This window comes from Pistacia vera, unplaced genomic scaffold (assembly GCF_008641045.1).
Source record: "Pistacia vera cultivar Batoury unplaced genomic scaffold, PisVer_v2 Contig25, whole genome shotgun sequence".
Classification (NCBI taxonomy): Eukaryota; Viridiplantae; Streptophyta; class Magnoliopsida; order Sapindales; family Anacardiaceae; genus Pistacia; species Pistacia vera.
In genome coordinates, this window is record NW_022196057.1 from 382,259 (window position 1) to 402,194 (window position 19,936).

Genomic DNA, 19,936 nt, shown 5'->3' on the forward strand with positions numbered 1-19,936 from the left:
AAATTAATGACGACAATACCATAGAATAAACCAAAATAATGATAATAATGAAAATATCATAGAAAACCCGTACTGAAACTTAGTAAAACATCATTTTTATTTATATATTTTGAGATAGAATGAGAGCTACTTATTCATTACAAGCAATACGTATAATTGCATAGAACTAACTTATAGACAAGAAAAATATACTAATCTTGTAATGGATCATGTACAAATAGATCAGCACAAAACTTTAACAAGAAGATTGGACAAAATCAAAACCAAATCATAATCACCAACAACAAGAACCTTAGTAAAGGTAGATCTGCAACTCAAACTCTAGAATAATCTACACAGACATATCATATAAGTACTTGGGAATAATCTAGATTACAACTACTTTAATTTTTTTCTTATTTTGGTAGAAGCATGAGAGATTCTTATTCTAAAAATCAAAACTTTTTGCTATTCACTTAAAAAAAAAAAAAAAAAAAACCAAAACTCTTTTTCAGGACATTCCATTTTCTCAGCAACCAAACAACAACGAAAACTTAAATACTAAAAAGAACTCACCATACAAAATTTGAAGCATGAGGTGAGTAGAAGAAAAGTCAACAGATCTAACGAAAGAGAGAAGACGAATCAGCATGGGGCTTCATGGATCTGCAGAGCAAAGATCAATGGCCGAAACTGCCTCAAGTAAAGTGATAGAAGAAGACAAGCTAGAGAGATAATAGATGAAGTGTTGTTTTATAGCACAACTTGTAAACATCTTCTTCACGTTCGATGCTACCGAGGAAACAAAAACTGTGCTGAACTGAACTAAACCAAGAATAAAGAAAGAGATTGTTTGGAGAGGAAGAAAGTAAAGCCTAGAAATGGAAATGGAAGATTAGATTTTACAAGGATGGATAGAGTTTAAGCTCAAAATAAAAATGAAGAAACAAGAAGAAATGAAATGGTATTGAAATGCACGTTAAATGAAGTTGAAATGAGAGTTAAATTTAAAGTGAGGTGGGAAAGATTGTGGACGTGAAGTGGCGTGTTAAAAGCTGGATTGGAATTGGAGATTTGGAGTCCGCCAATCAAAGAGAATGTGTCAGGGCAATAGTCAATTTTGGTTTAATTTAGAGTCAAATCATAATATAATATTATATTTTTATAAATAAATAAAAATATGTGTGTAATAAGAGTTTCTATTTTAAAAATGAAAAAATTTATACAAAGAGTTTCTTAAAATAAATTTCTTTTATTATTACTATTATTATTCAACCTTTTCTTTAATATTTTTAAAAGGAAACTTGAAGTGATTTACTTACGGGAGAAATTTGATTCCAAAATTAAGAATAATAAAAATTAAAGTTGTTTAAGGTATATTTACTTTAGAATTTATCCTTATGCCTTTTGAATTAAGAAAACAAATATTGACAAGTATAAATCCAAAATTAAGAATACCAAAAAACATGAGCTCGGGTAAAACCCACTCACAAAAGCCGAATCAAAAAAGGAGAAAATTCAACCATATATTTTATAACAGTCTACCAAATTGGTAATATATTACAACTTTTAACACCTTCTTTCACATTTGGCGTGCATAGTCAAAGTACAAACCTATCAAGGTACAAAAATATCAAGACTAACCATCGTCTCAAACAAACATAATTCTAATATCATCATAAACGAAGTTGGATAGAACTCATTACGTGTCATTTACCATATACATATGTATTTTAATGCATTATATTTAATTGCAATTGACTTTAAAATCAAATCTTATCTTCACAGTTTGAATTTCTTACCAAAGTAAGCAACAATAATTATATATAGATTGAGTTAAGGTTTTGAAAGACATAGGACAACAATCATGAAATTGTCTTGATTAGAAGAAAAGATTTGGGTTTAGGAGAAAAGTAGTTAGATTATGCTATGCCCATTTGAAAGCATATAATATATTTTGTTAATAAATAACTATCACTTACTTCATATTAATATATTATGAGGAATATAAGTTGTTGGTGACAAATTTTCACTTTTAATAACCATAACTATGCGGGTGAGGGTGATTTTGTTACAAATTAAAGTTTTATATGCTAGTGTTTTAGTAAATTTCAAATGTAGAGAGTTAATAATGATTTAAAAAATAATAAAAAAATATATTAATTAATATTTAAAAGGAGGGCAATTTATATTTTATATAACATACCCACCCATACCCTTCCAACCAAACATATTATTCACCGATTTTTTCAACCAATCAAACATATTTTAAATATCCTAGTAATCTTTAAAATGATCTTTTTTTCGTTAATATAGGGGTGTTTGTCTAGTTTATGAAAATTAGCTATATAACAAGTTAGTTTATAGCATTTGAAATGTTAAGCAATTATGTGTTTGATTAAATATTTATAAGTGACTGATAAGTAGTTGGCGTGTTTGGTAAAATGTGGCTTATAAGTACATTTTATTATAAAATGACTAAAAAATGTCTATATTAAACAGGGTATACTATAGAATTTTAAAATTAAAATAATGTGTAATATATTTGGTCAAACTAGCTTTATAAGCAAAAAAAAAAAAAAAAAAATACCTCCCCTACCCCCGCCCAACTTTTTTTTTTTTTTTTTCTTTATAAGTTCAAAAAATAATAACAAACAAGTCAGCTTATTTTTAGAGCTTATAAGCTAGTTTGACCGGTTTATAGCTTAGACAAACACTCTCTAATATACCCCTATATAAAACTTATATGATTCGAACGTTCCTGAGATTTACAATTAAGGTCTCATCTTTTTTATTGATGAATGTTAAAAACAAGATCGTGAAAATTATCATAATGTTGGTTTTGCAGATGGGTTTTGTTCTAGGCTTGGGGCTTGCTCTTTTGTAGGACTTGACTCTACTTCGGCTCTGGAATCTTTTCAAAAGATGTTCATGTTATCCCCCTTATAAACATCGGCATACCGGTAATTCATACTTCCGGACATACGTGTATCATATTGGTAAATTAACTTAAAACAAATATCTCTCTCTTTCACCCTTCAGTTTGTTGCAGCAACTCAACCCATCAATTCTCTAGCTTTTGTCTTTGATGGTGTAAATTTTGGAGCTTCTGATTTTGCATATTCTGCATACTCCATGGTTAGTACACAGCAGGCTCTTAAATGTTGAATTAATCTTCAATCTCTTTCCAAATTCTCTTCTGATAAATGTCAAACTTCTTGTCATTTTCTTCAGGTTTTGGTGGCCATGGTAAGCATAGCAAGCTATTTGTTCTCTTTAAGAGCAATAGTTTTTGCTGGAATCTGGATAGCTTTAACAATTTACATGGGTCTCCGCACATTTGCTGGTGTATGGAGGTGACCAAAATCAACTAATTTACACATAAAACTATCTTTTGGAACACTTTTATTTAAGTAAAAAGACTTCAATTTTTGCATGCAGGATGGGAACTGGAACTGGACCTTGGGGATTTCTCAAAGCCCGATTGTTACCATAAGCTTTATATATATATAGCTTCAGGATTCAGGACTAAAATTACTTAACTATGTTCTCTAGTGTTTGTCGTTAAAACAACTATTTTTCTTGGTTTTTTTTTTTCTTGAGGTATCATTTCCCAGATACACATATATAATGCTTCTGTTTGAGTGCTATTGTACCATATCTTTTATAAATAAACACATGACCGACCACCATTTCTCTCCTCTTCCACATAGAAATTTTGATCACTTTAGTGATGAAAATCAGGCAATATTGTCAAGTGCATATTAGCCTTAGCATTATATACTAATCACAAGCAACTAATCAAATAAAAGGTATATAAAAACGAAGAAATATTAAGCCGCCATCTAGAGTGAGAGGAACGGTGCCCTAAAAGCAAGCAATGGGGATTGATATAAAGAAAAGTTGATTAATAAATAATGCTTAGAACCAAAACATTATACTTAGAAAGTAAGCAACCTACTCTACAACCGACCATAAAAAGGGCAAAACCCTGAAATCTTACAACATGAACTTGACCCACCACAAAGACTCAAATCACTATCAAAATACCCAAGTGAAAATATTAACCATTTCTTATCCAACTTCAATAGAGGCTTGCCCACCCACCTTACTTATGGGTTGAGTGGTTTGCATCAAAACACAAAAGGTCAAAATTGAAAATACCCTCTTCCTCAATCTCAAAGTCAAGGACCCCAACCACCATCTTTTAAAAGTTAGATCTCATAAATTCATTCCTTATTCAAGAAAATATATCCACTATCTATGTTATTCCACATGTGGATCTTCTTCTTAAAAGATTAAAAGATCTTAACATATTCTATTCCTTTGTGTCTCACAAATAATGATAACCAATTAATAACCGAAACATCGGATGGAGATACAATTCATAATGACACCCATAACATATATATTAACTTGGCTTCTTTATTGATTGTATGTACATCCGAAAAAGCAGGCAAAGTGAATCAAGAAAAAATAAGGAGGCGAGGTTCAACTAAGGAAAGAAAAAAAAAAAAAAAGGTATTCAAATATATTAATAATAAAGGAAACATATGGCATCTAAATTACATTGCCCATCAAAAAGATACCCTCCCCTTCTCCCCCACTTACGTTCTTTAGTCAATCACTATCCAAGGAAAATAAATATTTTGGGAACTAAAATGAGACATCAAAAGATCAATAAAGGTCTTGTATCAGCCATTTCTTTGAAGAGAAAATTTAGCAGCAGAATAATCCTACGAGCAGAAAATATTAGAAGAGAGAGACCAAGCCTGACTAAGTTTTCTTAATCAATGTCCAGAGAGAGGCTTCTTCCCACTTTCTTAATTTCTGTAATAAACATAAAATGTATAAGAAAAATTGAATAATTTGCCTGAACTTTCAGTCATTCTTTTAACACTTAACTGTTGAACATCACCCTTTTGTTCCACCTTCACTACTGTTGTGTCTTCCCAAAGCTCAACCATCCCAAAATACCAACCAGCAAATAATATGTACCTTGTGAAATGTGCTTTACCTATCATCAATTTGAGTAATCAAGATGAAATTATTCACTAGACTACAAGATCAAGCTGCATTTGCTCAAGCCATGCCCCAATAACCGAATGATCAATGAATCAGTAGGAGAACTAGAACTCAAACCTCACCAGAAGATGCGGCACCAGAGGCCAGAACTGTTGGTTTCTCTTCATCATCCCAGGTGGTGATTCCTTAACTAGAGCTGAACCCAAGTTAGATCAGGCTCCTCACCAATGTTCTTCCGAAGATCAAACGAATTTGATCTTCCGCAAAAGTTCTAGTTCATCCCCATTAACTGACCAGTCTACTTTTCCATTTGGAGATCCCCATTTAGACCAAGAATTTGCATTACAGGAGAACCAACAGTTGGGATGGGATTATTGGATCCTAGGTCCCTCAAGCTGAGGCTTCGAGCTGTTGCTGCTTCTCACGCTGCATCAAGCAGCTAGCCTAGAGCCCATTGGGGAAATTGGCTCCACACTTCTTGGTGACATTCTACCGGGAGATCCAACCAAAATGAAGCCTGCCTTAGGGGTGCTCTACGTTTTTTGGAGAGAACATTTGTATTAATGGGAGATAGCATCTTGTTGTTGGAGTTGATTGAGAACAGCTGATTTGTGGCCAGGGAGAAAACGGCCTGTCAGAATACCTAGGAGATAAGATACCTCAGCAGTGAAAGCTCCTCCAGATTTGAGGGATCAGTGTTTTAGTCCGACCAGAGCGACTCAAAGACACAGGACTGTTTCGTGATTGAAAAACAGTTAGATCATTTAATATCGTTGTTGGGCATCATGTTCTGACATGCTAAAATCATCAGCAGGGATCTCTAGCACTAAGGGAACCTCAAGCGACTCGATTGAAGTTGCTCCCCGGGAGATTAAGTGTAGGAACATTTGGTTGTGGCCACGCCATGCATGAGTGCATATTGCCATTCCCTGAAGGAGACATGGGTTGAGTAAAGGGATTGTGACATGGCAGGAGTCGATGAGGGAGAACCAGGGAAGGCTCAATGTGGCAGCCATATCCATGACACCAGCACTGCTTCACAGATGAGCGTGGTGAAGGAACCACAGATCCAGAAAGACATACAAGGGGCGAAGTTCTTCAGCTGTGTGAGCAAAAGCAAACCCGCCTATTCAACTTGTGCCATCTTTGCATAGCCGAGTTCTGTATTGAGCTGGGTGTAGCCACACTCAAACACTCCATGAGCATACCACCACACATATCACCACCTACAAACCCTTACGAAAATCAGGACAAGGCACACAGCTATAGTGAAACTTCCGAGGATCTCTTCGCCGACATTCTCCCCCGGGTGGACAAAAGGGCACTCTGTCCATATGGGAATATGCTCGGGAACAAGGACGACCTTGAAGGAGAACATCCGAAACTCCAGATGCTAAATGCTGTTTTTTATGTCTGGGAGAGATGGATCAATTGGTTACTCTTTCTTTTCAGCAACACACTGACAGATACATCATTAAACTTTGAGATATTGAGAAGATGCTAACTCAGTAGATGGTGTGACCCATTGCCTAATACAGAGAGGATTGGGGAGCTAGAACTAGAAAACTAGTCGATATTGCAAATTGCTCTCAACATCACGGCTAACACCAAGCACAATTGCTTCCAAGAAGTTCTTCAAGAGCGATTCTCATCTTGCTCTGAGCTTTGGTGGAACAGCAATAACATCAACCGCACGTCGACCACTGGCATCAACACAATATGGATCCGCACCTGCAGCTAAGAGCAGTCTAACAACATCAAGGTTTTTATTTGTTAACCAGAGTAATAGCTGCGACTATCTGTGTCACACTCGCAGCTTCAATGGCTGCACGCCTTGGTTCAACACCTATGGCTGCGTTCCAAATTTGCTTACAGGTCTGGCTCACATCATCTCTTCTGGCTGATGGATTGGCTGTTGCGGGACAGGTATTTAATAACTTCCAATTTTTCTTCATGATTATGATTTCAATGAGGAGCATTATGAATTATGAACTTATCAGTAACATGTTTCCTCCACTGTTTCAGGCCATTCTAGCTTGTTCATTTGCTGAGAAGGACTATGAGAAGGCAACAGCTGCAGCAAACAGAGTACTGCAGGTAAGCCATTATTATTTTAAGGGAGCATTTGGTTAGGGGGTATTTGAGATTACTCGGATCAAGTCATCTTATATTACTTAGATTATCATGTTTAGTTATCAAGTAATATAAGATATCGATAATCTTTAAGTACCAATAGTGGTTACTATTGACAATATTTAAGGTAATCTGATTACTTCTATTTTCTTAGGTATTCTAAGATTATTAGGGATATCTTTTTTTATTACGATTCTATCTCTTATTAATAAAATTTTAGGACAATAATGCCCTTATTTTTAAATTTATTTACATGAATATAGCTTTTACTATTTCACCCCCAATTAATTAACTTTTTTAACAAATTTACCCTTGAATTAAAAAAAAAATTACAGCCCACCCAAACCACCATCCCCAGCCACCTACCGCCGGTAACCACCGCCGCGGCCAACCGCCACCGGAACAATGCACGAAATGCCAAAAATGGCCAATATGGCCATTTGCGACCTGATATCTGGTCGGAAATGGCCCTTGACGGCCAAATCTAATCAGGTCATCAAAGACCAGATCCATCAATCTAGCCGTTGAAGGCCATATCGACGTACGGCGGCCATTTTTTGCCTTTTGTGCACCGTTAGGTTGCTGGCTGCCGATAGCCTATGGTGGTTGCCGACGATCGACAGTAGCTGGGTTGGTGGGGGTGTTTTGTTGATTTTCCAAACTTTTATTATGGGGTTTTTTTTTTTTTTTTTTGCTAAGTTTTTAAATGTAAGGGGGCTTATATAATCTAAATACTATTAAATAATAATAATATTTAATTAGAGGACAATTCAGTAATTTAAATAACATATCCACCAATTTATTCCTCTCAACCAAACATATTAATATAACATACTTACCAATTAACCAAACACATTTTCCTAAACATTCCCAATAATCTTCAAGGTAATCTATCTTTCCAGTAATCCAACATTCCCTGAACCAAACGCCCTAGGGGGCGTTTGGATCGGGCGTATATAACATAATGGGATAATCATCGTTTATTTTACAAGATTTCTACGTTTGGTTTACAAGTAATAAAATATTACAGTAATCTTATATTGCAAATAGTGTTTATTTTTTAGTAATGTGGGGGATAATCTTATTACCTTGTTAAAGGGTGTTATTAAAACATTATCGAGGTACTCTGATTTTTCTACTCATTTTGCCCTTAATTAAAAACCATTTCGGACACAATTGCCCTCAAATGTCTACAAATAACAATTAGTCCAGCCCCCTACATTTGAGAAATTAGCTAAAACACTTCAACCACAAAAAAATTTAAAAGTTAACAAAATACCCCCAGCCACCCAAGACCATCGCCGGCCGCAGACATCAGCCACATTAATGGTGCACGACCAACGAGATTTGGCCTATCATGCGCCAGTAAAGCCTTTTCCAACCATGGATCTGCCAGATCTAGTGTTTCTATGGCCGTTTCACGGCCACATACTTGGCCATGAAATGGCCATTTTTCGGCCATGGATTTGCGATCCATGGCCATTTCTGGCTTTATCAACGTACGGTCGGCCATATATGGCCAGTCATGCACCATTTCGTCGACTGTCGACGGCGATTGGCAATGAATAGATAGTGGCAATACAATGGTCAGCTGAATACGGTAGCGACCTTGTGGGGTTGTGAGTTGAGGGTGATTTTGCTACAAATTAAAGTTTTATATGGCTAGGGTGTTTTAGTAAATTTCAATGTAGAGAGTTAAAAGAATGATTTAAAAAAAATAATAAAAATACTTATATAATAATATTAAAAGGAGGGCAATTAATAATAATAAACAACCCACCCATTACCCTTCTAACCAAACAATATTCACCGATTTATTCAACCAACCAAACACTATCAAATACCTAGAATCTTTAAAAGATCTTTTTTTTTTTTTTTTTGTTAATATAGGGGGTGTTTGTCTGAGTTATGAAAATTAGTATAAGCAACAGTAGTTTAAGCATTTAAAATTAAGCAATTAGTGTGTTTTAAAGTATTATAAGTGACTGATAAGTAGTTGCGTGTTTGGTAAAATGTGGCTTATAAGTACATTTATAAAAATAACTAAAATGTATAATTAAACAGTGACTATAATAGAATTTTAAAATTAAACAAGGATAATGGTAGAATATTTTTGTCAAATAGCTTATATAAGCAAAAAAAAAAAAAAAAAAAAAATACCTCCCCCCCCCCAACTTTTTTTTTTTTTTTTTTCTTATAAATTCAAAAAAATATATAAACAAACAAGTCAGTTAATTTAGAGCTTATAAACTAGTTTGACGGTTATAAGCTTAAAAACACTCCATATATACCCTTATAATAAATATTATATGATTCGAAGTTCCTGAGATTTACAATTAATGTCTCATCTTATTATGTTTGATGAATGTTAAAAACAGATCGTGAAAATTATCATAAGTTGGTTTTGCAGATGGGTTTTGTTCTAGGCTTGGGGCTTGCTCTCTTTGTAGGACTTGGACTCTATCGGCTCTGGAATCTTTTCAAAAGATGTTCATGTTATCCACCTTATAAACATCGGCATACCGGTAATTCAAACTTCCGGCATACGTGTATCAATGGTAAATTAACTTAAACTAAATCTCTCTTCTTTCACCCTTCAGTTTGTTGCAGCAACTCAACCCATCAATTCTCTAGCTTTGTCTTTGATGGTGTAAATTTTGGAGCTTCTGATTTGTATTCTGCATACTCCATGGTTAGTACACAGGCAGGCTCTTAATGTTGAAATTAATCTTCAATCTCTTTCCAAATTTCTCTCTGATAAATGTCAAACTTCTTGTCAATTTCTTCAGGTTTTGGTGGCCATGGTAAGCATAGCAAGCTTATTTGTTCTCTTAAGAGCAATGTTTTGTTGGAATCTGGTGGATAGCTTTAAAATTTCTGGGTCTCCGCACATTTGCTGGTGTATGGAGGAGGTGACCAAAATCAACTAATTTACACATAAAACTATCTTTTGGAACATCTTATTTAAGGAAAAAGACTTCAATTTTTGCATGCAGGATGGGATGGAACTGGACTTGGGGATTTCTCAAAGCCCGATTGTTTCCATAGGCTTTATTATATAGCTTCAGGATTAGGACTTAAAATATAACTAAATGTTCTCTATGTTGTCAGTTAAAAACTATTTCTTGGTTTTTTTTCTTTAGGTATCATTTCCCAGATACACATGTATATAAGCTTCTGTTTGAGTGCTATTGTACCATAAGCTTTTATAAAATAAAAATCACTGCTGACCACCATTTCTCTCTTTCTCCACATAGAAATTTTGATCACTTGTGATGAAAATCAGGCAATATTGTCAAGTGCATATTAGCCTTAGCATTATATACTAATCACAAGCAACTAATCAAATAAAAGGTATGTAAAACGGAAGAAATATTAAAGCCCCGTCTAGAGAGTGAGAGGAACGGTGGCCCTAAGAAGCAAGCAATGGGGGATTGATTATAAGAAAAGTTGATTAATAAATAATTCTTAGAACCAAAACATTATACTTAGAAAGTAAGCAACCTACTCATCAACCGACCATAAAAAGGCAAAACCTGGAAATCTTACAACATGAACTTGACCCACACACAAAGACTCAAACACTATCAAAATACCCGAGTGAAAAATATAACCATTCTATCTAACTTCAATAAGAGGCTTGCCACCACCACTACTTTATGGGTTGAGTGGTTGGAATCAAAACAAAACAAAAGGGACAAAATTGAAAATACCCTCTTCTCAATCTCAAAGTCAAGGACCCCACACACCATCTTTTAAAAGTAGATCTCATAAATTCATTCCTTATTCAAGAAAATTAATCCACTATCTATGCTTATTCCACATGTGAGATCTTCTTCTTCAAAGATTAAAGAATCTTAACATATTCTATTCTTTGTGTCTCACAAATAATGATCACCAATTAATAACCGAAACATCAGTGGAAATACAATTCAATAAGACACCCAAATAACATATATATATAACTTGGCTTCAGTTATTGATTGTATGTACATCGAAATAAAGAGCAAAGTGAATCAGAAAAAGATAAGAGGGCAAGACGTTCAACTAAGGAAAGAAAAAAAAAAAAAAAGGTATTCAAATATATTTAATAATAAGGAAACATATTTGCATCTAAATTACATTGCAGCCATCAAAAAGAATTAATCCTCCCCTTCTCCCCACTTACGTTTCTTAGTCAATCAACTATCCAAGGAAAATATATATTTTGGGAACTGAAAAAATGAGACATCAAAAGATACAAAAGGTCTTGTATCAGCCATTTCTTTGAAGAGAAAAATTAGCAGCAAGAATAATCCTACGAGCAGAAAATATTAGAAGAGAGAGACCAAGCCTGGACTAAGTTTTCTTAATCAATGTCCCGAGAGAGGCTTCTTCCCACTTTCTTAATTTCTGAAAAAACAATAAAATGGTAGAAGAAAAAAAAAATGAATAATTTGCCTGAACCTTCAATCCTCTTTAACACTTGAACTGTTGAACCTCACCCTTTTGTTCCACCTTCACTACTGTGTGTCTTCCCAAAGCTTCAACCATCCCTAAAATACCCAGCAAAATATTGTACCTTGTGAAAATGTGCTTACTATCATCAATTTGAGTAATCAAGTGAATTTATCACTAGACTAAAGCTGATCAAGGCTGCATTTGCTCAAGCCATGCCCCAATAACCGATGTCAATGGAATCAGTAGGAGGAACTAGAACTCAAACCCTCACCAGAAGATGCGGCACCAGAGGCCAGAACTGGTTTCTCTTTCATCATCTCAGGTGGTGGATCCTTAACTAGAGACTGAACCCAAGTTAGATCAGGTCCTCACCAATGTTCTTCCGAAGATCAAACGAATTTGATCTCCCAAAAGTTCTAGTTATTCCCATTAACTGACCAGTCTACTTTTCCATTTGGAGATCCCCATTTAGACAAGAATTTGCATTTACAGGAGAACCAACAGTTGGTATGGGATTATTGGATCCTGGGTCCCTCAAGCTGAGGCTTCGGAAGCTGTTGCTGCTTCTCACGCTGCATCAACGCAGCTAGCTAGAGCCCATTGGGGAAATTGGCTCCACATTCTTGGTGACATTCTACGGGAGATCCAACACCAAATGAAGCCTGCCTTAGTGGGTGCTCTACTTTTTTGGAGAGAAAACATTTGTATTAATGGGAGATAGCATGCTTTGTTGTGGGTGATGAGAACAGCTGATTTGTGGCCAGGGGAGAAAACGGCCTGATCAGAATACCTAGGAGATGAAGATACCTCAGCAGTGAAAAGCTCCTCCAGATTTGAGGGATTCAGTGTTTTAGTCCGACCAGAGCGACTCAAAGACACGGACTGTTTCGTGATTGAGAAAAACAAGTTAGATCATTTAAATCTGTTGTTGGGCATCATGTTTGACAACATGCTAAAATCATCAGCAGGGATATCTCTAGCACTAAGGGAAGACCTCAAGCGACTCGATTGAATGTTGCTCCCGGGAGATTAAGTGTAGGCACATTTGGTTGTGGCCACGCCATGGATGAGTGTATTGCCATTCCCTGAAGGAGACATGGGTTGAGTAAAGGATTAGGTGACATGGCAGAGATCGATGAGGGAGAACCAGGGAAAAGGCTCAATGTGGCAGCCATATCCATGACACCAGCACTGCTTACAGATGAGCGTGGTGAAGGAACCACAGATCCAGAAGGACATACAAGGGGCGAAGTTCTTCAGCTGTGTGAGCAAAAAAGCAAAAACGCCGTATGCAACTTGTGCCATCTTTGCATAGCCGAGTTCTGTATTGAGCTGGGTGTAGCCAGCACTCAAACACTCCATGAGCATACTCACACATATCACCACGCCTACAAGAACCCTTACGAAAACAGGGCAAGGCACACAGCTATAGTGAAACTTCCGAGGATCTCTTCGCCGAGCATTCTCCCCCGGGTGGACAAAAGGGCACTCTGTCCAATCATGGGAATATGCTCGGGAACAAGGACGGACCTTGAAGGAGAACATCCGAAACTCATCAGATGCATAAATGCTGTTTTTTTTGTTGGAGAGATGGATCAATTGGGTATTCTTTCTTTTCAGCAACAGCACTGACAGATACATCATTAAACTTTGAGGATATTGGAGAAGATGCTAACTCAGTAGGAGATGGTGGTGACCCATTGCCTGATAACAGAGAGGATTGGGGAGCTAGAACTAGAAGAACTAGTCGATATTGCCAAATTGCTCTCAACATCACGGCTAACCACGAGAAGCACAATTGCTTCCAAGAAGTTCTTCAAGAGCGATCTCATGCTGGAGCTTTGGTGGAACAGCAATAACATCAAAGGACATCGACCACTGGCATCAACACAATATGGATCCGCACCTGCAGCTAAGAGCAGTCTAACAACATCAATCATATTAGGTGAACCTCCAGAAGCAGCACAATGAAGGGCAGTGCTTTTGTCCGTGCCACATGAGAGATTTACATCAGCCATAGAATGCAGCAGTATAAGCTTAAGCACATCAACACTACATAGGTAGCAGCAACCATCAACGGAGTTTTAGCCTCGCGAACTATCTGTTTTAGCCTTTTGACGGCCATACCACAGCCCAACTCGTCAACACAAGAAGGATCCGCTCTAATAACTCGCTTAAAGCCTTCAACATCATGTTAGAAGCAAGTTAAGAGCTGGGAAAAAGAATCTTCAGTCTCAACACTAAGGTTATTCATATCTTTGGTGCTAGATTTTGATCGCTCTGGACCACCGCACTGCTTCAATTAGCTGGAGAATCAGAACAAAAATTAAATGAATAAATAAATCATACCAATTCTAGAAACCCACAAATCCATAAAACACACTAAAATTAATGACGACAATACCATAGAATAAACCAAAATGATGATAATAATGAAAATATCAGAAAGCCCATCTGAAACTTAGTAAAACATCATTTTTATTTATATATTTGAGATAGAATGAGAGCTACTTATTCATTACAAGCAATACGTATAATTGCATAGAACTAACTTATAGACAAGAAAAAAATACTAATCTTGTAATGGATCATGTACAAATAGATCAGCACAAAACTTTAACAAGAGATATGGACAAAATCAAAACCAAATCATAATCACCAACAACAAGAACCTAGTAAAGGTAGATCTGCAACTCAAACTCTAGAATACTACACAGACATATCTATATAAGTACTGGGAATAATCTAGATTACAACTACTTTAATTTTTTTCTTATTTGGTAAGCATGAGAGATCTTATTCTAAAAATCAAAACTTTTTGCTATTCATATAAAAAAAAAAAAAAAAAAAACCACAAACTCTTTTTCAGGACATTCCATTTCTCAGCAACCAAACAACAACGAACAAAATACTAAAAAGAACTCACCATACAAAATTTGAAGCATGAGGTGAGTCGAAGAAAAGTCAACAGATCTAACAAAGAGAGGAGACAGAATCAGCATGGGGCTTCATGGATCTGCAGAGCAAAGATCAATGGCCGAAACTGCCTCAAGCAAAGTAATAGAAGAAGACAAGCTAGAGAGATAATAGATGAAGGTGTTGTTTATAGCACAACTTGTAAAAATCTTCTTCACGTTCGATGCTACCGAGGAAACAAAAACTGTGCTGAACTGAACCAACCAAGAATAAAGAAAGAGATTGTTTGGAGAGGAAGAAAAGAAGCCTAGAAATGGAAATGGAAGATTAGATTTACAGGATGGATAGAGTTTAAGCTCAAAATAAAATGAAGAAACAAGAAGAAATGAAATGGTATTGAAATGCACGTTAAATGAAGTTGAAATGAGAGTTAAATTAAAGTGAGGTGGAAAGATTGTGGACGTGAAGTGGCGTGTTAAAAGCTGGATTGGAATGGAGATTTGGAGTCCGCCAATCAAAGAGATGGTCAGGGCAATAGTCAATTTTGGTTTAATTTAGAGTCAAATCATATAAATATAATATTTTTTAAATAAATAAAAATATGCGTGTAATAAGAGTTTCTATTTTAAAAATTAAAAAATTTATACAAAGAGTTTCTAAAATAAATTCTTTTTTATTAGTAATTATTATTCAACTTTCTTTAATATTTCTAAAAGGAAACTTGAAGTGATTTACTTACGGGAGAAATTTGATTCCAAAATTAAGAATAATAAAAATTAAAGTTGTTTAAGGTATATTTACTTTAGAATTTATCCTTATGCCTTTGAATTAGAAAACAAATATGACAAGTATAAATCCAAAATTAAGAATACCAAAAAACATGAGCTCGGGGAAAACCCACTCACAAAACCGAATCAAAAAAGGAGAAAAATTAAACAATATATTTTATAACAGTCTACCAAAATGGTAATATATTACAACTTTTAACAACTTCTTCACATTGGCGTGCATAGTCAAAGTACAAAACCTATCAAGGTACAAAAAATCAAGACTAACCATCGTCTCAAACAAACAAATTCTAATTCATCAAAAGAAGTTGGTAGAAGTCTCATTTCGTGTCATTTACCATATACATATGTATTTTAATGCATTATATTTAATTGCAATTGACTTTAAAATCAAATCTTATCTTCACAGTTTGAATTTCTTACCAAAGTAAGCAACAATAATTACATATAGATTGAGTTAAGGTTTTGAAAGACATAGGACAACAATCATGAAATTGTCTTGATTAGAAGAAAAGATTTGGGTTTAGGAGAAAAGTAGTTAGATTATGCTATGCCCATTTGAAAGCATATAATATATTTTGTTAATAAATAACTATCACTTACTTCATATTAATATATTATGAGGAATATAAGTTGTTGGTGACAAATTTTCACTTTTAATAACCATAACTAATCTTAATCAAGGTAGGCAAAGTGTTTCCTTCCATATTTAAGAAATTATGTTGGTTAATTTTTACACTAATTAGTATATTAAATATAACGCATTAATTGAATTACTTCGTTGATTTATCTCAATCAATATTAAAATACCAGACTACAAAATTGCTTTATTCGATTCTTCTTGTTGGTAGATACATAACCAACCGTGTCCCATTCAATAGAAAATTCATTTAATTTATGTAGTACGAGGTTTCTTTTCTCTCAATTTCCATTATTGGTTTTGTACTATAAAGTAAAGATCATGAAAATGGAAACTTGACGAATTGTTTTCATGAGAATTTATGATACCACGAACATGTTACATCAATAGTACCACCGATTAATAAATACATATTGTATATTTTTCAACTTGATAATAACTAATCACACTAACAAAAAAATGTATAATGATATAAATTATTGTTTTGTAGTATGGAAGATGTGTTATAGCTAAGATATTCTAAATTTTTTCTTCCAACCCTTTTTTTTTTTTTTTTTTTTTGTGACGGGGTGTCTGAGCTAACTTACGCGCATCTCAATTATTTTTTAGGATCTATTAGACACCCTACAAACTAAGGGTGTTTGGTTTCAGATACCCTATATTTTTTGAAGGAACTGGAACCGACAGTTCCTTGAAATTTGGAACCAAAACCGGAATCGACGGTTCCGGTTACTAGGTATCCAAAACTAGAACATGTAATAACAGTTCCGGTTTCAGTTCTAGATACCCTGTAAAATTACATGATCCCTCAAAAGTTTTAAAAATAGCAAAAAAATCCTTAAAAACTTACAAACAACCCCCCATCTGGAACTTGTTAACAAAAATAAAATTAAAAATTAAAAATTAAAAACTCCATTACTTTATAAAGATAGATTCTCAAAAGCCAAACCAACTTACTTTAAATGTTATGAAATAAAAATATAAATGTATTCACATTACTTTTTCTATAAAAGTTTTTATTAACTCCCTTACTCTTTAATTATATTTTGTATTAGTCTCGATTCCCGATTCCGATTCCAAAAATTTGAAACTGGAACCTACCCGTCGACGGTCGATTCTGCGTAGGAACCGGAACCAAACCCCGAATACCCATCGATTCCGGTTCTGGTTCCAATCGGTTCTGTTGAACACCCCTACTATAAACCTAATGGATCTTATAAGTTACATTACTAGTACAAGTCTAATGGGTCAGGTAAGTCACAAATGTGATAGGTAACCAACTTGAACACACGATCTTTAGATAACCTAAGGTCTTACCATCCGGCCACAGTCAAGTGGTTAATCCATTTTAGCTTTCTTTTGATAAATAATATTTTTGCTTCTATTATAATCCATGGTGGTGATTATTTTATAAAAATTTAGGGTTATCCTAATTGTAAGAATAAATGGCATGAATAGTGTTCCCACTCAAAGTCCTATTAACATATTCCAGATGTTGGGGACTTTTTTATTATTTAAAAAGTGAAGTCATAGGCAAACAAGAGATTAATTTAATATGATATAAGGCTAAAAATATTATATTTTTAATGGCTTAAGTATTGCATTATTCATGCTCAGAAAATTATTTGTCCCTCGTAAGTAACCAACAAGGATAAGTGGGTTATTAATCTAAGTTTTTAATTAATAGATAATGTTATTTGTTTATTTATTTGATGCTCCACTAAACTAAGTAATGGTGATAATGCTTTTGCCATAATAAGGCAATCCTATTGCAAGATTCGTTTTTTCTTTAATTGGTATTTGGATAATGGCTTCTTTGGCACATTATGAATCCCAAAGGGTTGACCCTAAAAAAAGTTTGTTTATTTAATTGATTTTCTATATTCAAACCACTTAAGGGTCACCTATCACATTGGTGACTTATCTTAGAATATTAAACTTCTAGGATGTTCAATGATTCTGAGGATTTGACGAGATACAAACAAGCTGATCCGAACACCTCAAATATAAAAAAAAAAAAATTAAAAATGGTACATTATAATACCAATAAATAAATAAAAAGAAGAAAGATGAGAATATGGTATCAGATCAATAGTATCTTAATTTTTTATTTTTTTTAATCTTTACAATTTGTATGATTAATTGTTCTTAAATTGAATACAATATAACATGATTTATTGATACCTGATATTGTTAATGAGATATTATTTCTTTAAATAAAGAATTATTACTATTTGTTTAGGAGGAGGATAACTTACTAGTAACTAGGGGTGTTCGGTTCCGGGTACCCTACACTTTTTGAAGGAACCGGAACCGGAACCGACGGTTCCTTGAAATTTGGAACCAGAACCGGAACCGACGGTTCCGGTTCCTAGGTACCTAGAACCAGAACCTGTAACAACGGTTCTGGTTTCGGTTCTGGGTACTCTGTAAAATTACATGGCCCCCCAAAAGTTTTTAAAATGGCAAAAAACTTTAAAAACTTACAAATACCCCCCCACCTGACACTTGTTAACAAAAATAAAATTACAAATTATAAATTCAAAATTCAAAATTACAAACTCCATTACTTTGTAAAGGTAGATTCTCAAAAGACAAACCAACTTACTTTAAATGTTTTGAAATATAAATATAAATGTATTCACATTACTTTTTCTACAAAAGTTTATATTAACTCCCCTAATCTTTAATTTTATTTTATATTAGTCTCGGTTCCTGGTTCCTGGTTCCAGTTCTGGTTCCTAACTATAAGAACCGGAACCGGAACCGCACAGTAACGGTTCCAAAAATTTGGAACCGGAACCTACCCATTGACGACTGTCTCGGGGAGGAACCGGAACCAAACCCAGGGTACCCGCCGGTTCCGGTTTCAACCGTTCTTTTGAACACCCCTACTAGTAACATAATTCATAAAGCATAAACATTATATTTCTATTTTAAAAATTATACTAACTTAAAAAAGATGGATAATATTAAAAAAAAAAAAAAAAAAAAAAGGAAAGCGCACATGGCCCATGCAGGTCTCGAACCTGCGACCTTCGCGTTATTAGCACGACGTCTAACCAACTGAGCTAATAGGCCAACTGTTTCAGTACATAACTGAAATATAATATATATATAAATCAAATACAATAGAACTAAATAGAAACCCACAAAACCCGGAAGATGTAAAATGTAGATATAGGTCTACTTTAAGGTTTATTGAAAACTCCATTCCAACAACCTTTGAGAGAAAAGCCAATGGATATTGATTTTGATTATCAAACAAAGCTGAATCGGTCCCATTTTGAAAAGCACTTCTTCTTGCTTGGTAACAACCTACTTTGGTCCCATTTTAAAAAAAGCACTTCTTCAATCTTTTAGCTTCCTAACTATCCACATACAATGTCAAAACCACTTTGGCTCCCTTCAACGCCAACAAAACTATTTCATTTTCAACTTCTTTCTAAGTTTTAACTGATTCCCTTATCGCCCTACACGTGCCATTGCTTAAACCTTCGTTAAATTATCGTTATGACTAAAATACCCATTTTATAATTTTACATTTCTTTTTCTCCTCTCAATTTTATTATAAAATATTCTAAACTCGCAAATCTCTCTTAAAAGTGTTCTAAGTGTCACGTTGGACCTTTTTTCAAGTCTATACGAGACCCAATATCCCATTAAAAAGGCTTGATTTAGACTTGACCCATACGCTTCTAAGGCTCCGTTTGACACATTATTTCTACCCATATTTCCAATCATATTCCCAAAATATTGTTTGTTTTGTTATTTGAGAAATATTAGTATATTTTTTAATTATTTTTAGACCCTTTATGTTTATTAATTTCATTAAATACCCCCAGAAAAAAGTTTAAAAATTAATAAAAACACCCTCATCCACCCATACTTGCCAGATTCCGGTAATCACCGCCGATGGTAGCTGGAATCTGTCACAACGGCCAACAAACGATTGGAACTGGCTGGTAATTCATAGATCTGGCCTTTTCCAACCAGATCCGTAGTGGATTTGGCC

At 34.6% G+C, this 19,936-nt stretch overlaps 2 protein-coding genes, 1 non-coding gene and 2 pseudogenes across 5 annotated transcripts in view; 1 reads left to right on the plus strand and 4 right to left on the minus strand.

The window, feature by feature from the left end:
• The window catches only part of LOC116132209, a 35,929-nt gene extending 32,454 nt beyond the window's left edge, over positions 1–3,475 (plus strand). Inside the window, 4 exon segments of the mRNA XM_031417866.1 lie at positions 2,931–2,942; positions 3,022–3,117; positions 3,214–3,335; positions 3,421–3,475. Of these exon segments, the coding sequence (XP_031273726.1) occupies positions 2,931–2,942; positions 3,022–3,117; positions 3,214–3,335; positions 3,421–3,475 (285 nt within the window).
• The window catches only part of LOC116132197 (zinc finger CCCH domain-containing protein 30-like), a 29,931-nt gene extending 15,278 nt beyond the window's left edge, over positions 1–14,653 (minus strand). For 2 of the 3 annotated variants that reach the window (XM_031417858.1, XM_031417856.1), the window contains exon 1: positions 556–940. The gene's annotated coding sequence lies outside the window, so the exon portion shown is untranslated. Of the gene's footprint in view, positions 1–555; positions 941–14,503 lie in introns of those variants that run through there. The other variant, XM_031417857.1, reaches the window with a different exon arrangement.
• On the minus strand, positions 5,109–5,946 carry LOC116132210 (annotated as a pseudogene).
• LOC116132211 lies at positions 11,767–14,456 on the minus strand (annotated as a pseudogene).
• A 4,276-nt stretch (positions 14,654–18,929) lies between the features above and the next one.
• On the minus strand, positions 18,930–19,002 carry TRNAI-AAU. The gene has a single exon. It is a non-coding gene; the product is annotated as a tRNA-Ile (tRNA).
• Between the last annotated feature and the right edge of the window lie 934 nt (positions 19,003–19,936).